The 16400-nt window shown below is 61.2% G+C and overlaps 2 protein-coding genes across 4 annotated transcripts; one reads left to right on the forward strand and one right to left on the reverse strand.

Moving 5' to 3' along the window:
- Positions 1-620: 620 nt before the first annotated feature.
- On the forward strand, positions 621-3341 carry ACD (ACD shelterin complex subunit and telomerase recruitment factor; the record flags this gene model as incomplete). 2 transcript variants are annotated; one of them, XM_082863409.1, is made up of 12 exons in its annotated part: positions 621-719; positions 803-936; positions 1089-1182; positions 1269-1345; positions 1456-1500; positions 1616-1650; positions 1810-1961; positions 2040-2136; positions 2219-2305; positions 2498-2871; positions 2970-3079; positions 3161-3341. In XM_082863409.1, the coding sequence occupies 12 exons, from the start codon at positions 621-623 to the stop codon at positions 3237-3239; spliced, it is 1383 nt and encodes a 460-aa protein (XP_082719535.1). In that variant the 3' UTR covers positions 3240-3341. The 2 variants fall into 2 exon arrangements, with proteins under 2 accessions (XP_082719535.1, XP_082719534.1); XM_082863408.1 differs by having other exon boundaries at positions 2988-3079.
- A 23-nt stretch (positions 3342-3364) lies between these two features.
- CARMIL2 (capping protein regulator and myosin 1 linker 2) lies at positions 3365-15681 on the reverse strand (the record flags this gene model as incomplete). 2 transcript variants are annotated; one of them, XM_082863382.1, is made up of 39 exons in its annotated part: positions 3365-3477; positions 3556-3633; positions 3945-4025; positions 4183-4404; positions 4538-4609; positions 4753-4789; positions 5683-5805; positions 5892-6255; positions 6338-6438; positions 7285-7520; positions 7976-8042; positions 8162-8311; positions 8496-8583; positions 8659-8819; positions 8985-9098; positions 9178-9306; positions 10694-10795; positions 10876-11038; positions 11231-11403; positions 11532-11589; positions 11671-11767; positions 11866-11947; positions 12100-12169; positions 12359-12463; positions 12560-12636; positions 12767-12844; positions 12959-13071; positions 13153-13239; positions 13318-13412; positions 13535-13623; positions 13724-13799; positions 13944-14017; positions 14131-14201; positions 14406-14497; positions 14626-14750; positions 14850-14912; positions 15148-15198; positions 15292-15386; positions 15642-15681. In XM_082863382.1, the coding sequence occupies 39 exons, from the start codon at positions 15679-15681 to the stop codon at positions 3365-3367; spliced, it is 4212 nt and encodes a 1403-aa protein (XP_082719508.1). The 2 variants fall into 2 exon arrangements, with proteins under 2 accessions (XP_082719508.1, XP_082719509.1); XM_082863383.1 differs by lacking the exon at positions 3945-4025.
- Positions 15682-16400: the final 719 nt, after the last annotated feature.

Consider the following 16400-nt stretch of genomic DNA (forward strand, 5'->3'; position numbering starts at 1 on the left):
GCAGTCTCAGTAGTTGTGGCGCACGGGCTCAGTTGCTCAGCGGCATGTAGGATCCCGGACCAGGTTTCGAAACCGTGTCCCCTGCATTGGCAGGCGGATTCTTAACCACTGCGCCACCAGGGAAGCGTGAATGTTATGTACTTTTATTTCCACTGGCCTAACAAGACTGCGCATTTTGTAGATGAGGAAACTGAGTCACAACAAATAATTGCTGAACTCCTTGGGGTCACAGGCGTTGAAGTGGCTTTGAGCCACCCACTCGGACCACCCTTGGCTGCAGCCTCAGGCCCCAGATCCCTCCCACTCCATCGGAGCCAGCCCTTGGCCCCTTCCTGCCCAGTGCCACAGGAGTCTTGAAGAACGGCGCAAACGCCCGGCCGCTGCTTGGAGAGATGCTCGGGTAAGAGTAAGCAGGACAGCATACAGTTGAACCAACACGGGTCTGCAAACAAGTTCCCGACCAGGACGCGCTCGTGCGCACGCGCGGGCACGCTCATGGGCGGGATCTCGACCTCAGGTCCCGCCCAGCCGCCGTACGTTTCCTCTTCCGAGGAGAGGCGGGGCCGCAGCGCCCGCGGGAAACGCGGTGCGGGCTTGCTCGGCTGGCAACAGCGGCGGGAATGGCAAGCTTGGGGAGTTTGGTCCTGCGGCCTTGGATTCGAGAGCTGGTTCTAGGGTCAGAGGCACTCTCAAGCCCGCGGGCGGGGCAGCTGCTCAAGGTGAGTTCCCCCCCCCGTTCTCAGGGCCCGGAGACCAGTGCTGGGCCCCGTGCGGTGGGTTTGACGCAGGTCTTCGCCGTCAGGTACTGCAGGAGGCCGAGGCCCCGGGCCCGTCCCGCGCTCCCGACACGTCTGAAGGGGCCACGCTACTTGTGTCCGACGGGACCCACAGTATTCGATGCTTGGTGACGCGGGAGGCTCTGAACGCCTCGGACTGGTGAGAGAGGCTCCGCGGAGCCTGGGAAGATTGGAATCCGGTGGGAGAGCACGAGCCTTGAGCCCGAAGTGGGCGGGTTTCAGGAGGGCGGGCCCCAGGCGGGCGGGGCAGTGTTCAGGCAAGCGCGTTAGTGAGGATCGCGCTCGCTGCAGGGAGGAGAAGGAGTTCGGCTTTCGAGGGGCAGAAGGCCGGCTGCTGCTACTGCAAAACTGCGGGGTCCGCGTCCAAGTCGCCGAGGCAGGCGCGGTGAGTGGTGAGGCTGGCTTCGGTGGGTTACTGGGCCCGACTTCCTGACAACTCCTGAAACCCGGTCCCTGAACTCACCCCTCCAGCACGCGGAGTTCTACCTCCAGGTGGACCGCTTCAGCCTGCTGCCCACGGAGCAGCCCCGGGAACGGGTGACTGGTTGGTAAGTGATGCCTCTACCCTCCAGCTGTACTCCCCACCCAGGCCTGGCTGGCGTTGGCATAGGCCTTGGGCTCCTAGTTATATTGACTGCCTCCTACTTCTCCTTCCCAGCAACCAGGACCCGGATGTGCGGAAAAAGCTCTATGACTGCTTGGAGTGAGTTTGGGGTTGGGCTCTTGGGTCAGGTGTGGTTCGGTCAGGGAATAGAAAATCTGTGTTATCAGATAGGCTTCAGGATTTTTTCTCAGGCTTGTTCCCTCTGTTTCTCTAGGGAGCACCTTTCAGAGTCCACCTCCCCCAGTGCAGGTACTTACAGGGGTTGGTCAGTTGCCCATACTCCCTGAAGAGTGATCTCTCCAGCCATCAGCCCTCTGCTTCCTTAATAAGCTCTTCCCCCCCAACCCCCCCCCCCCCCCAGTTCCTCTTCTTTGAGCTTCAGCCCATCCCCGGGTCCTCTGTCCCTAGGCCTTTCACTGTCCCAACTTCTGGATGAGGTAGAGGAGGACCAGGAGCATCGGGGGGCGCTAGTGAGCCTGGCTGAGAGCTGTCTGATGCTGGCAGGCCCTTGCACAGCACCCCCCCTCACCCGCTGGGCGGCCTCACGCTGCAGAGCCACGGTCAGTCTGGGGCTTCTCTTGGGAAATGTCGGAGTGGGGAGTTGGGCAAGGGCCAAACTGAATGTTCTCATCCTACAGGGAGAAGCTGTGTACTCTGTCCCCAGCCTATGGCTGCACATCTCTGAGAATGACCAGCAAATACTGAGCTCTCTGGGCCCAGGTCAGAGGGCACAGGGTAAGGAGGACTGGAGAGGTCAAGAGGGGAGTGCCTGCATGCCCAGTGCCCTCCGTACTGATAAGCCTCCCCTGACCGCCAGGCCCTGAGCTACCCCCACCACACCCGGCTCTACAGGACCTATCGCTGACTCTCATCTCCTCTCCTCCTTCCTCACCCAGTTCCTCAGGTAAGCTGGTGCTCAGGCCCCATGCTCTTGGTGCTGTCTATCAGTTAGATGCCTGGGCTACACAGGATGCTGTGAAAGCGTGCACAGCTGGGTGGGGAGGTGAACACAGTTCCTGCAGGCCTATGTTCACAGGTCATTCAGCTAGTCTGAGCTGAGAGGTCTGTGCCCATGGTGAGTCCCCTTCCTCCTCAGGAGCCCCTGCCCTACCCAGCCACATGCTGTCAGAGGAAAGTGGTGCCAGTATCAGCCTTCTACCTGCCTTGCCCTTGGCTGCTGCAGACCCAGCGCAGAAGGGCAGCTCCCAGCCCCTGTCAGCCATCTGCTCAGCCCATGGCCCCCTGCCCCCCAGTTCCCCACACCCCAGCCATATACCCAACTCCCCACCCCTGAGCTGCACCCCAAGTCTGTCACCCCTTGGCCATGCCCCCAGTCTACACCAAGCTCCTGTAACCATGGCCCAGAGACCTAGTCTGGAGTTCAAGGAGCTAGAGTTACCCCCTAAGACTCGGCAGCACTCGCCAAGGACAAGAACCACCAAGGAAGCCCTGGAGTCCAGCTCTGTCTGGGTGAGCATAGCACCCCTTACAACTGGAGGGTAGAATGGGGCTGGGCTGGGGGTAGCCTTGGATGAGGTTAGGGGCCTTTTTGGCCCCTCTCCAGACACAATACCCGCCCCCTTCAGGACCCCGCAACAAGGCATCGTGACGGTTCTGCCTTCCAATATGAGTACGAGCCACCCTGCCCCTCCCTGTGTGCCCAGGTCCAAGCTGCCAGGTGAGTGCCTGGGGGGTGCCCCCACTCTCTTGGTTACCCGTCCCAGTCTCCATTGGCCTACAACCATGGTTCTCTTCCCAGGCTCCCTCCCCAGCTTGTGGCCTGGGCCTTGCACTTTCTGATGGAGCCACAGCCAGAGGCTGAACTAACCCAGGTGTGAGGGGTCGTGAGCACGTGGGAGGATGCGTGCACGGGTCCGTGCCTGGGGGTGGATAAACAGGGCTTCACACCAGCTTCCTTTAAGTTTTTTAATAAAATAATCTCATGCGGCAGGAAAGGAGAAGGTCAGGGGTTGGGGCCGCCGCCTCTTTGGTCTGTGGCTGGGGATGGTGGGCTCCGCTCAGGGTCTGAGGGCTCTGTAGACTGTGGGGGTAGAGGCTCGGCTCCGAGGCCAGATCCTGCACAGGGAGAGAGGAAGCGTCAGGACTGGAGTGAGCAGGCCTGCCGCCCACCCAACTGGCTCCAGCCCCCTTTACCTATGCTTGGAGATGGAGGTGCCTCAAGCTTTGGCCTGCGCTTGAGGACAGGGGAGCGCTGCAGCCGCCGGGGCCGTTCTGAGGGATACAGAAAGACTTGGGGAGGGTTGCTAAGGGCTTGCTGCCTGTCCTCGACCCCCACGCACACTTGCCTTCAGAGCCTCCCCCTTCCCCAGCATCCTCCCACCCCTGGCAGAGGTTGCTTTCGTGCAGGTAGAGCCAGGGCTAGTAGGAAGGGCTTCTCAGACCCTTGCTCCTGGCCTCTGGCTCCCTGATTTCTCAACCCCTCACGCCACTGGTGGCTCCCTCCGAGGACCAGAGCCTCGAAGGGAGCCCCCCTCCCCCATCTCCTCCTGCACTCAAGCACACATGGAGGTGTCTCCCCTCACCAACAGGGGCCTGGAGCTGGTCCTCATGCACAGACACTGCTCGTCGACCCGCCAAGAGAGGCCTCGGCCTCAGCTGGCCATCTGGGGGAGGCCAGGGTATCAGGGTATGGTCCCAACAGCTGCCCCCGCTCCAGCCCTTGCCTCCCACCTTCAAGGGTCTCCAGAGGAGCTGAATTCCCAGCAGGGACTCCTCCAGGCCCTAGCCCAGTATTGGGTGGGGGTTAGGGTACCTGCTTACCTTCATTCCTGGAGCCTAAGCAAGAATCCTCTGGGAGGCCCAGGCTGTCTGGGGAGGGGCTGGCTCTTCGGAGGCTTGGGCTGGGACAAGGGGAGGGGGGGCCTGGACCATCCTGTTGACCCCAGCCACGGCCCCTGAGCTCTGCATTCAGCTGCTGCCCTAGTGTCTTCCAGGTGGCAGACTCGGGCCCCTGGCCCCCTGGCCCAGGTCTGCATGAAGGGTCTGCAGGGAGAAAGGTGTCAGCCAAGACCTGGGCCAGGCGTCGGAAGTGAACCTGACCAATGGTTTGATCCCCTCCAGCCTGTCCCTGCATGACCCCGCATGACCCCCAACATATACAGTGGCCCTCACTCACCAGCAGACACAGAGTGGGTGCGGGACTTGATCGAGATGGGAGGAGCCTCTGTGGAACTGTCCATAATGTCACCTGCAAAGGCAGGGCTAGGGGCTTAGGCTTAGTGAGGGGAAGAAAAACATGGCTATTCCCATGGCCATTGCCAGGGAGAGCAAACCCCTTGGGGTCTATCTCCTCCCCAAAAATGTACTGCCCTAGACCAGGGTCCCACTTACCATCCGAGCCAGCCTTCTTGATCTCTCCATCTTTGCTCTGTAGGAAATAGGGAAGTTAAGCTTGATCCTGTCCCACCCTCGTGCTAGCCTTGTCCTTTTATTCATTCTTGTTATAACCGCCACTAAATGCCCACCGTGGGCTGGGCAAGAACATGGCAAACCCAGTCCTGGTCCTCTTGGAGCTCAGTCTGTGATGGTGGACAGTTAACACACAGAAGCATATGCAAGCACAGACACAAAGTAATTTCTTCTGTGATTCACTTTCTGTACCTTAATGTTTCTAAATTCAAGCTGAGTTTCACTTCATTTGTGTTTCTTATTTCCCTGAAGTTATTAAAGGGATAGTCCATAGGGTGGTGGTTCTTATTAGGAACTGTGATCAGAGAGTGGCATTAGCAGGGGGGGCGATGGAAGAGAGTGAAGGAAGGCCCACAGGGAAATACAGGGATGGATGAAGAGGGACCTGGTGTAGCCCATGGGTGGGGATGAGAGGCTGGAAGTGGGGCAGGGAGGAGTTCCAGACAGAGGAACCTGTGTAGAGGCTCTGAGATGAACCGGGGTTGAGAGCAGTGAGGTGAAAGCAGTGACCAGGGCTGAGACCCCACTGGGCCTTGAGGCAGGATCAGGAGTTAGGGCAATGTCTTGAGGGAGGAAGCCCCTGGAGGATTTGCTATTTCAAATGCAGATGGCAAAGCCAGATGTCTGTTAGATCATCTGTTAGACCATCCACTTCAAGGAGGAGGTATCAGTGGCCTGGGTCAGGGTAGAAGCCAAGAGAGAAGAAAGGTTGACTCTGATGACTTTTATGGGGAGGGGAAAGAATCGACAGACCTGTCATAAGTCTCCTCCTGGTCACATAAATCACCCACACAAAACAAGCTACGTGTCACCTGCCTCCTCACTTCCCACGTGTGTCCCTTCCCAGCTCACTTGCTTCCTCTTGCCTTCGGCACTCCCGCTGCCTCTGCTCACGCCGATTCTCTGCAGCATCACTTGTACTCGCTGTTCAAAGGTTGGGGCCAGCTCTGTGTCTCCCCGCTCCAGGGGCTGCTGCTGGGGACAGAGATACCTGAGTGGGGAGAGAGCCCACTGCCCTCACTGTTCCTGCAGAGCCTTCACTCCCTGTCACCAGGCCTCACCTTGTCAGGTCTGGCACCCAACGTTGTCTCCTCCTCCTCAGCAGGTAGCAGTATCATGGAGTAGGCCTTGCTTTCCCGAGTGTACCGAGGCCGACTCCTGCGGGTAGGGTCGGGGCTGCTGCTGCCCCCCTCAGCCCCACCAGCCTCCTCACCACGGCCAGGACGGGCTGGTGGCCGAAGCAAGTCCCCAAGTGTGGTTTTTCGAGAGCGGGGAGCTGCCCCAGGGCTGGTCTCTAGATCAGGCCGTGACGCACGTGTTGAACGAGGCTTCTTGAAGGCAAAGAGAGTGCCCAGCTTCTTTCGAAGTGTACGGGGGACAGGGGTGGTACCCCCCTCGGCTGCCGGGTCCTCCTCGGGGGCCCAGCTGTGGGGACAGCCAGCAGTAAGTGGGAAGGCCCATGGAGCATTCCACCCTCTCCCACCCCTTGCAATTGCCCCTTACTCACAGGCGATCCTGATGGATCAGCCTTTTGGAGAAGAATTCCTCCACGCCCTCGTCCACACGGGCACTGAGCCCATTCCCTTCCTGTGGCAGGGCCGGGGGCACCTGAGGAACACCACAGGGTTAAGGCTCCAGGCTGCAACTGTGACTTCTCTCCACCTTCCTTGTCCAACGGCAGGCTCTGGGCAACTCCAGGACTTGGGAGCTGCAGTGACCCTATAGGGCTGCTGACACAAGCTCTCCCACTGTGCATCTGGTGGGCAGAGATGCTGGTTTCACGTACCCCCCTCGCCTGTAGTTGGCCCTGGACATAACCAGTTCATACCCATGCTTGTCCCACAGAGTATCCTAAACACCCTGAACCACCTGGTCACCAGTAGGCTAGAGCCCACGCACCCGCTGGGTCACACGTTCCCACTTGCCACCCCCTCTGCTCCAAACAGTTCCCTGCAGTACCCTCCACCCCACCCCACCCAGCCTGCTGCCGGCTCAGCGGCGCCTGCTGCTGCGTCAGACCCTCTGGGGGGCCTCAAGCCGGCTCCTCCCCGCCTCTGGCCCCGTGCCCACTGCCCGCGCCAGTACCCAGCCCACACACACACCCGCACCGGACGTGCAGTAAACGCAGGATTGTCCCCACAGCCAGGGGCCCAGCATCTTTCATTAACCCCGGGGGAGGAAGGATAAGACAGACGCCCCCTCTCACACATCTACCCATGCAGCGGCCAACCTGAGGCAGAGTCCTACACCCAAGCGCTCCCCGAACGAAATCCACACACTCGTGACCCTGCATGAGCATGGGGTGGGGGGTTGGCCAGGAAGAAGCCAGAACTCGGCAGTATGACCAGGTGGTCTTGGGCACCCACCTCCCTGCCGGCCATCACCCATAAGGCGCGAACGGGCCACTCACGACCCCCAATTTCACGCGCTCTGGAGTGGGGGTAGGGCGCTCACCTGGGGGCCCCCCGGCGGCGGGCGGTGGTGGTGCTGGCGCCGTGGCCGCGGCCGGGCCCGGGTCGGATGGCGCAGGGGCTGCCCGGCGGGTGGCAGGTCCATGCGAGGCAATGGGCCGGCCGGGGGCCCAGGGGCGGCGGGGCTCGGAGAGCCACGAGCAGATGGCCCCGCCTGCGGCTCTGCATCTTCCCCCGGAGCCGCCAGCTCGGGCTCCGGCTCTGGTTCCTCAGCAGCACCTGAGGGGAGAGCACCAGAAGAGCACCAAGCGCCAAGCCCAGGGAGGTGGCAGCGGCGGCGGCGCTAGGGCGGCGGGGGACCCGCCCAGGGCGCGGGGAGTGGCCCAGCTACGCTGCCCGCCCCCCCACCCGCCCCTCCCCCGCCGCCGCTGTCCGTGGTGCTGAGCGCGGCGCCGCCAAGCATGCGCATCCTGGGGGTAGGGAAGGGGTGGGGGGGGCGGGGAGGTAACGAGGTGAGAGGAGGCTGTGTCCCGGCCCTGGTCTGCTCAGGTCCCACCCTGTGCTAACTGACCACAGCGGACCCCAACTTTGCACGCTGCACGGGGGTCCTGGCCCAGCCCACTCAAGGGTCAGGGAGTTCCCGGGACAGGGGTGAATGTATGTGTCCAGGTGTCCAGGTCTAATGGAACTTCAGCCCAACCTGAGTAGCTCTCTTTCCCTGGGCCCTGACTTACTGTGAGTGGAGGGGACCAGGTGAAGACAGCGGTTGGATTCAGGCCACTTCTGTGGAGGACTGTCATCCTGGTGGGGAAGACACAAACTCAGCCTGAGGTGGCGGGGAGCTGCCTCCCCTCCTTCTACACTCCAGAACAAGATGGGAAGATCTAGGGTTCTAGCCCCAGAGTTCTAGGACCACCTACCTTCTGCTCCTCTTCATTCTCCTTTTCCTTCTCCTCAGGGAAGAAAAGACCTTCCAATTCCCCAGGCCCAAGGGGGCTGGGCTCGCCTCCATCTAGTGCCGGTATGACAGGGGGCGTTGCCTCTGTTGCCTGTTGAGCCAGACTCTCCACCTGCAATACCAGGCACCCCAAAGATGGGAGGCAGGGCCTCAGCCATAGTCGTGTCAGTGCAAAGGGAACCCTGAAATACCCCTGGGCTATCTGACCCCAGAAGACATTACAGAACCCCTGCAAGGCAGTGGCTGTGCGTGTGCGTGTGCGTGTGCGTGTGTGTAAGCACGCAGTTCCTGCTCACCAGCCGATCCCGGGCTGCACTGAGACCCGCCACAGCCTGAGCCACAATGCTCTCTGCCAAGGTCCCTGTGACTGACAGGCGCATGTCCCTGATGGCAACAGAGGGCAAGGGTTAGTGTGCTGTCTTTACCCAGCCCAGCCCAGCCCAGCCCTATCCAGCCTACCTGAGTCTCGTGAAGGCATCTTGCAGCAGGTGCTCTGGGAGCAGCTCTGGGAGACCCCTTGAGCCTCCCAGGACCCCCTCTAGCTGCTCCCTCCACCTGGGTCCCTGCAGCATCTGTGGGCAGAGGCTCCTTGTGGTGTCCAGTGTGGTCTGAGTGAAGTCCTGGGCAAAGGTCAGAGCATGGTGAGGGTGTGGCTGGGGCCCAGACCTATTGGCTTGAGGCTCCAACCCTCACAGAACATTGACTCAGGGGATATCACAGGCAAGCCTATGGATGGGGGTCAAGCCTGAATATGGAGGTGGGGCTGGGCAAGGGCAATATCTCACCTGAATGTCCCGGCGGCAGACCTCGCCCACCTGTCCCAGGAGGCCCTCCAGCTTCTGCCGCAGCTGCCATTGGTGGCTTGGGGAGCTCCCAGCCTCATGTAGAATGGGGAGAATCTGGAGGCCATGGAGGAAAAGGAGTTGCAAATTGACACCTAAGAGGGGAAGGGTCCTTGTAGTGGGAGGGGGTGCTCACACTGAGAGAGAAGTTGGCGTTTTGGATGGCATCCTCGGCCTGGTGCACAGCAGCTTCACCCTGGGGCCCAGCCCCACAGCCCAGCAACTCCACATGCTCCTGCACCGACTGACATAGTTCATTCACTTCCTGGAGGGCAAGAGGAATCAGTCTCAGCCTGGTCCCCTCCCCATCCCCTGACTGCTTCCTTCCCAAGGTCTCCAACAGGGTGAGTGAGGTCCTGAAACTGATATCATCAGGACAGCCACTTAGGGACCCTATCTGTTCAAGGAGGGAGAGCAATGTCTCCTTTAGTTCATTGTAGGTGCTTTATATATACTTCCTAAGTGTCCAGAATGGGAAAGAAAAGAGCTGTTAGTCATGTCAGTGTTTTAGAAGCTCAGTCTGTTCATCATCCAGCTAGAGGACAGATTGAGGGATGAAGAGAAATGGGGGTGAGGAGTCATGGAGGAAGGATCAGGGGCAGAGAAGGATGGCTGGGGTGGGAGTAAAGAGTGGTGTGTTTGAGAGAGTCGGTCAAGAGGCAGAACCAAGGAGGTCTGTGGGGGCTTCGGTGTGGCCAAGAGAGACGTGGACTGAAGCTCTGTCCACAGCACTTGGTGGGTGTGGGCACCAGCGAGATTGGGCTCCAGGGTAGAGAGAAGAGAGAGATGTGGGAGACGATGAGATCACTTGAAGACACAAAATGTGAAGCCCCTGCAGGATGTCTGGGTCACAATGCCTGGGCTCTGGAGCTTGGGAGAGAAGTGGGAATTGGGAATGGATGGATGGGGAACATCTCACCAAGACAAGGTACTGGAGGGAGATGAAGCCAGAAAAAGGGTCACTGGGTTTGGCCACAACAAAGGTCAGTGGAGAGGGGAGGGAAGCCCTGTGAATAGGAAGTCACAGGTGGGGCTACAGTTGGGGGTGGAGAGAAATGATTGAAGATTTTAAAATACCTCCTGTCTTTGACAGGGGAGCCTATTTAAATGCTTTAAGGGAATTCCCTGCAGTCCAGTGGTTAGGACTCCACACTTCCACTGCAGCAGCCCCAGGGTCAATCCCTGGTCCGGGAACTAAGATCCCGCAAGCTGTGCAGAGCAGCCAGAAAATAAGAAAATAAAAATAAAAGGTTTGTAGGAGATACACACTGTAAAGTATTTGCATAGGTGACAGGGCATATTGCTGGCAACATACTCTTAAATAGCTCAGGACAAAAAAAGTTCTGTGTGCTAGTCTTGTAATTTTTCTGTAAGTTTAAAATTAGTTCAAAATTAAAAGAAAGAAAAAAAATGCTTTAAAAAAGCAACTAGAAAAAAAAAAAAGCAACTAGGAGTGCTATTTGGGGAAACTATTTCAAGAGCCTTTGGCTCCTCTGCAGATCAAGGAACGGGACTTGTCTGGGACAGCAGGATTCAGGCACCATGGCCCCAGTAAAGTCAGAGCCTCAGAATTATGGAGGCTCTCAGCTACCACAGCTCTCCCCATCCCCTACCTTCTGTGTGTGCTCAACGTCGAGGGAGGGGATTCTGACCTGTTCGGAGGGGTCTGACCCCAGACCTAGTGGCTTCGGGTGGGAGGTGCAGTCAGTAGAAGCGTGGTCTGCGCGGTTGTTCCGCAGGAGACAGGCTTGGATCTGGGCACAAGAGATATTGAGAACTGGTGGGGGGTGGGGCCAAGGCACAGAGGAGGGCGGGGAAGAGAGGGAACCCCCACCTGATGCACGGCACGTGCTGTCAGTTCAGGGCGGCTGCGCTGCGCCTGGGCCACATCGTTCAGTGGCAGAGGCATGGCCTTCAGGCTGCGGTTCTGCTCCAGGGCCTGTGCCACATCCAGCAGGCCCAGAGCAGACGTGTGGTTCCGGTCCCAGACCACAGACCTGGGCCAGGCCAGGGTTCAGTCGGGGGGGAGCTCTGCAAGGCCCCATCCAACCCCGCTTGCCTTTCCATTCGTCTGCAGCACCCCTGCGCTCCACTTGCTCCGCTTCGTTCAGCTCTGCCCCTTAGCCCAGTAAGCCCCTCCATACACGCCCTCCTCCCCCATTTGGTCCCATCCCTCTGACCCCGCCCACCGGAGCCTCGTGTTGACCCGAAGCGCCTTGGCCAGCATCTTGGCGCCGGTGTCCCCCATGGCGTTGCCGCTGATATCCAGGGCTGTCAGGTTAGGATTGGCGCCCAGGGCCCGGAGCAGGACGCTGGCGCCCAGTTTCAGTCGCGACTCAGCCACGGACAGAGACTGCAGGGGCTGGGGTTAAGAGAAAGCCATTTGTGGTTGGAGTCAGGGGTCAGCAAGCAAGGCAGGTCAGGGAGCAGGAGTAAGAGGGGTCACAGGGGTCCATCGTCTGAGGATCCTGCATGGTTCTGTGAACTCACACAGTCGTCATCCTGCATGAGCTGAACAATCCGGTGCAGGACATCGTCCAGGGTCTCCCTGTGGGCAGGGGCAGCGGTTGGCGGGAGACCCGGGTGGTGGGGTGCTGTTGGGAGGCCCAGGAGTGAGATGGGGGCTCACTTGCACCGGACGTTGAAGTTCCTTCCAAGCGCCACGTGTCGCAGGGACCGACTCCTCCCGATGGCCAGCACCAGAGTCACCATGTCTGAGCCAAAGCCTGGGGGTGGCTCAGGTCAGGCACAAGGCGAGGCTGCGGGAGTGGGAGGGGTGGGAATTTGGAGGATGATGGGAGGATGGGTTTCTGGGCGGCCTCACCATTATCAGCCAGATCCAGGGAGCTCACTGCGCCAGCGTCGCACACTAAGTCTTGAATCACCTGAGCGCCGGCGGAGCGCAGCTGAAGGTGGAAGGTGGAATGAGCTCAGGCCAACAGACCACAGGTGGGGAGGATTAGGCCCTCAACTGCCCAGCGCTTCCGCCTCGCAGCCCCAGCCCCACAGCCGATGTGTGGGCCCACTGCCCGCTCTCGTCTCTGGGCCGGGCGCTCACCTCACAAGCGCTGAGGTCCAGGTGCAGGTCGTCCATGTGTGTGTTGAGCGCGAGGCCTTCCAAAAGCGCCCTGGGAGGGAATGTCACAGAGGGTGGCGGGAGCTGGGAACAGGGGCCCTAGAGCGCGAACAGCAAGAAGGAAGGCCCAGGATGCCAGGGGGGTCATGGGTGCGATACGAGCGGGGTGAGGTGCTGCTGGAGGCCAGGCCTGGTGGTGGCCGCCACAGACGGGGGCCTGGCCGTGGGCAGGGACACTGACCTGAGAGCGTCGGGCGGCAGCTTGCAGCCCGCCAGGCACAGGTACCGAAGCGTCCCGGCGCGGCTGAGGAAGAGCTGCAGCGCGTCCGGCGCAGCCCTGGACTTCCTGGGGCGGGGGAGCGGGAGCATTTGGCTTCCTGGCGCGGGAAGGCGGATCCCGGCAGAGCCCCACCCCCGCCCCGCCCCGCCCCGTCCGCCTTACGTGCGGGAGAACACGTTCCTCGAAGCGTCGAGGTGGGTGAGGCTGGCGCAGCAGCCGCGGGACAGCGAGGCGAAGAGCTGCGGGAGGAGCGTGTGGGCTACACTGGCCGGGGGACTGAGCCCCTTCCCGCCCTGCCCTCCAGTCGACCCTTGGGCCTCAGGCCTTGCCAGCCCGACAAATCATCCCCCCCACTGACCACCCCCTCACAGTGTCCAGGGCGGTGTCAGTGCCTGCGAGATTCAGGAACGTCAGAACATTAGGACGGCTCAGGAAACTATAGAGGCCCTGGTGGGAGGATGGAGATGGGAGGGAGGGAGTCAGGGATCACCCCACCAAAAGCTTCCTGACACCCCACTGCCTGCGGCGCCCCCAATCACCGCCCTAAGGATGGCCACTCACCCCATTGTCCTCTGAGGCCCCCAGTGCCCCGGGATTCCCAGAAAGGTCCAGGTGGGTTAGGGCAGAGTCAAAGGCTGCATTGAAAGCCAGCGCCCGGCCCAGAGCCCTCATTCCTGGTGGTGGAGGAGGGGGCTCACAATCAGGCTGCCCCACCTCCCAGCTCCACCTCCCCCAGCCATCCTCAGCCCACCTACCTCGCGGCGTCAACCCAGTCTGTGCCAGGGTGAGTCTTCTCAGGGCTCCAGGATGATGCTCTAGGTGTCTGCTGAGTGCAGCCACGCCTGGGGTATGGGGGCAGCAATATGGGTCTCACCTCCTCCAGCGCCAGCCCCCGGGGGGTTCCCCAGGCTCAGCCGTACCTCGGTCATCCAGCACGTTCCCCGCCAGGCTGAGCTCCCGCAACCCGGAGCTCGTGTGCCCTGCCAGGGCCTGGGCCAGTCGCCGGACAAAGTCTCTGGGGACCAGACCCCAGATGTGAGGCTCTGACCCTGGATTCCCAACTCCTCCCCAGGCCACTAGTCTCTCCAGCCCAAGCCCCCAGACTCCCCTCCCCAATCCCTACCCTGTCCTCCCTACCCCCTCAGGCCACAGGTCTCCAGCACCAGCTCCTCCAGGTGGGATGACTGACTCATCATGTGCAGAATCTGTTCCAAGACCTCAAGGCTCTGAGAACCAGAGGATGGGGGGGCGCTCAGTGGGCTACACCCTGGCCCCCCAGGCCACGCCCCCACCCCACCCCCACCGCCACCGCGCCTATGCTCTCACCAGCTTCATGTCCACGCAGGAGAGGCACCGGAACCACAGGTTGTAAGACAGGGCGGCCACACTCAAGGCCAGGTCCCTGGGTGGAAGAAAGGGCAGGGGCAGAGCTCAGGGCCCTCCAGCCAGATCCTAGGCCCAGCATCCCCCCTCCATGGAGAGGCTAAGGCCCAGGAATGTGGGTCATGGCATCTTCCTCTCTTCACAGATCTTGCAGGCCACTCACCGACTTCCCAGATGGCTGAAGTCGCCTAGGCTGAAATGGCGGCAGCCCTGACGATGGTAGATGGTGTCCACATCCTGGGTGGGAAGAAAGTACCTCCAACTTATTGGGATACAAGGCATAGGGAGGGACTCAAAGCACATGGGGGATCAGATGTCTCCAGAGCCTCCAGAGAGGGCCCTACTCTCACCCACTGAATCTCCTCTCGGAAAGGGAAGCCATTGTAGTCACACAGAGCCTCGTATGTCTCCGAAAAGCCACCTGAGTTGGTGCCAGGGGTGTGATGGAGCAGGGGTGGGGGAAAGAGAGAGACAAAAGGTCAGAGATGGAGGAAGATCAGCCCGAAACTGGGTAGTGGCTGTGCCTTGAGTGGCTCTGTTCAGTTTGTGAGACCTCCGAATCCAGGGGTCAGGATGCAGGAGGGGGTCGGCTGAAAGCCCTGTGTGGCCCCACCTTGGCCCTTACCACAGGGGCTGCTGGGCGAGGTGGCCTCTGAGGGGCTGCTTCTCTCCAGCCGAGCCAGCATGGAGGGGGGCGTGGGCCTCCGGAATAGCTTCCTGAGGAGGGACATGGAGAAGGGGGCAAGGGACTTCTAGGCCCTGGGAGTGAGGTCACCCACTGCGCCATCCAGAGCACCCCTTGCTGCCCTCCTTCCCCGCCAGCCCCCTCAGTTGCTGGGCCTCACCCAAGGGTGGAGCAAGGGAAGACCTTCCTGATGGCAGCAGCGATGTGCTGGGCCAGCTGTTCCAGGGCAGCCACACCAGGAAATTCCAGTACCAGATCAGGCAGGGACTCCAGCTCAAAGGTGACCTGGGGTGGGTGGGGCAGGGGCTGGGCTCCAAGTGTGGGGCAGGTTGGGGGGAGGGGAAGACCAGACTGCAGGCCCTGGTGGGGCACTAGGGGTCTCACCTTAGGGGGTGTCTCTTGCAGCACCATGGCCTGGACCTCCAGGTAGCTGAACGTGCAGTCCACCTGCGGAGCGCCTGGGTCAGCCTGGACTAAGGCCTGAGCCCCACCCTCTTGGGAGCCCAGTCCTTTGTGCAGCCTGGATCTCAGAGCTGGACCTGCCTACACTCCAGTCCTGCCTGCTCCCGGGAGCCCAGAGCTTTTGGAAGGGCAGAGCCCGCAAGGACACCACCACAGATGCAGCCCTCATCAAGGAAGCTGCTGGAGGGCAAAGGGGTGGCAGCTGGGCCCTGGGACTCACCCTCAGGGGAAGGCAAGTGTGGAGCAGGTAGGCTCTCCATCGCAGCAGTGCCTGAGGGGAGAGAGTGTCTGACACCCTGGGCAGGGCAAGAGCCTCTTTCTGCCGGGGCCCCAGTGGCCCTCCCAGCCTCTGCCCCCGCCATACCAGGACATGACCTTGCTCAGCACCCTCCCGCTCTGGCAGCCAGGTTTTCAGCAGCAGCTCTGCCTCCTTGGGCCACAGGAACCTGGTGATCTCGCCTGTGGAAGGGCAGCCTGCTGGGCAACTGGTCCTCCCATGGAGGTCAATTCATGCCCACGGTCTGTATCGGGCTAGGGGGCCTGGGCTCATCTGTGGGCCAGCGAGGAAGGAGTGGAGTGGATTTCGGCCGCCAAACCCTCCCGAGGAGCAGAGGGAACCTCTTGCCCGGTGCCACGAGGCACTGGGTGGGCCTCTGCTTTCTGGGGCCGCTCTGCTTCCTCCCAGCCAAGAAGGCGACAAGGGCCAGGGCTTACCTCGCAGCTCGCAGGATATGCCGTCGGGGGTCTGGGCCATGCGGCCGGCCCGGCGGCCGGGTGGCCCAAGGAGCTCCGACGAGAAATGGTAGCGGCGGGCGAGCACAGGAAGCCTGGGGCCTCGGCGCGCACTGCAGCCACCTGCTCCTCCTGCAGCGGAAGGCAAGCGCCGCTTCCTGCCAGGCCGCCCCCGGCCCGGCTCCTCCCTGCCAGGCCTCCGCGGGCTGGGAGAAGTCGCGCGGGTACGACGGTGTAGGAGGGGGGCAGATCTCAGCTGCCCGCCCGCGCCGTCGCTCAGGAGCTACTCCGTTAGGGCAGACCTGGGGAGGGAAGGGAGAGGTGTGGCCGGGAGGGTCTCGCGTGTCGCGTGCCTCTTTCGGTTCCTACCCCACTACTTCCACCCCGCGCCACAGTCCCCGCCGCGAGCACCAGGGGGCGCTGCCCGCTCGGGGATCTCTGCGGCCCGCCTCGGTCCGTCCCCTCCAAAGCCCAGCGAGGAAGACGGACAGCACTTAGGACGCAAGGGGCGTCTGTTCAGAAAGGAGCATCGGATCCCTCCTAAACCTGGAGGGCCCTATCTTTTGCTCCTAACCTGGAGTCCCTCAACCCGTCGGAGAGTCACAAACTGTTGACAGGGTGGAAAAAACACCAGATGGGCCCCACAGCCTTCTCTGCGGCAGAGGTTCCTTAGCTTTCATCAAGTTCAAGCTGGGTCAGGGCCAGAAGATGGGGGTGTACCATCAGGGGGCAGCCAGCCCC

Source organism: Leucopleurus acutus, assembly GCF_964270905.1.
Source record: "Leucopleurus acutus genome assembly, chromosome: 20".
Lineage (NCBI taxonomy): Eukaryota > Metazoa > Chordata > Mammalia > Artiodactyla > Delphinidae > Leucopleurus > Leucopleurus acutus.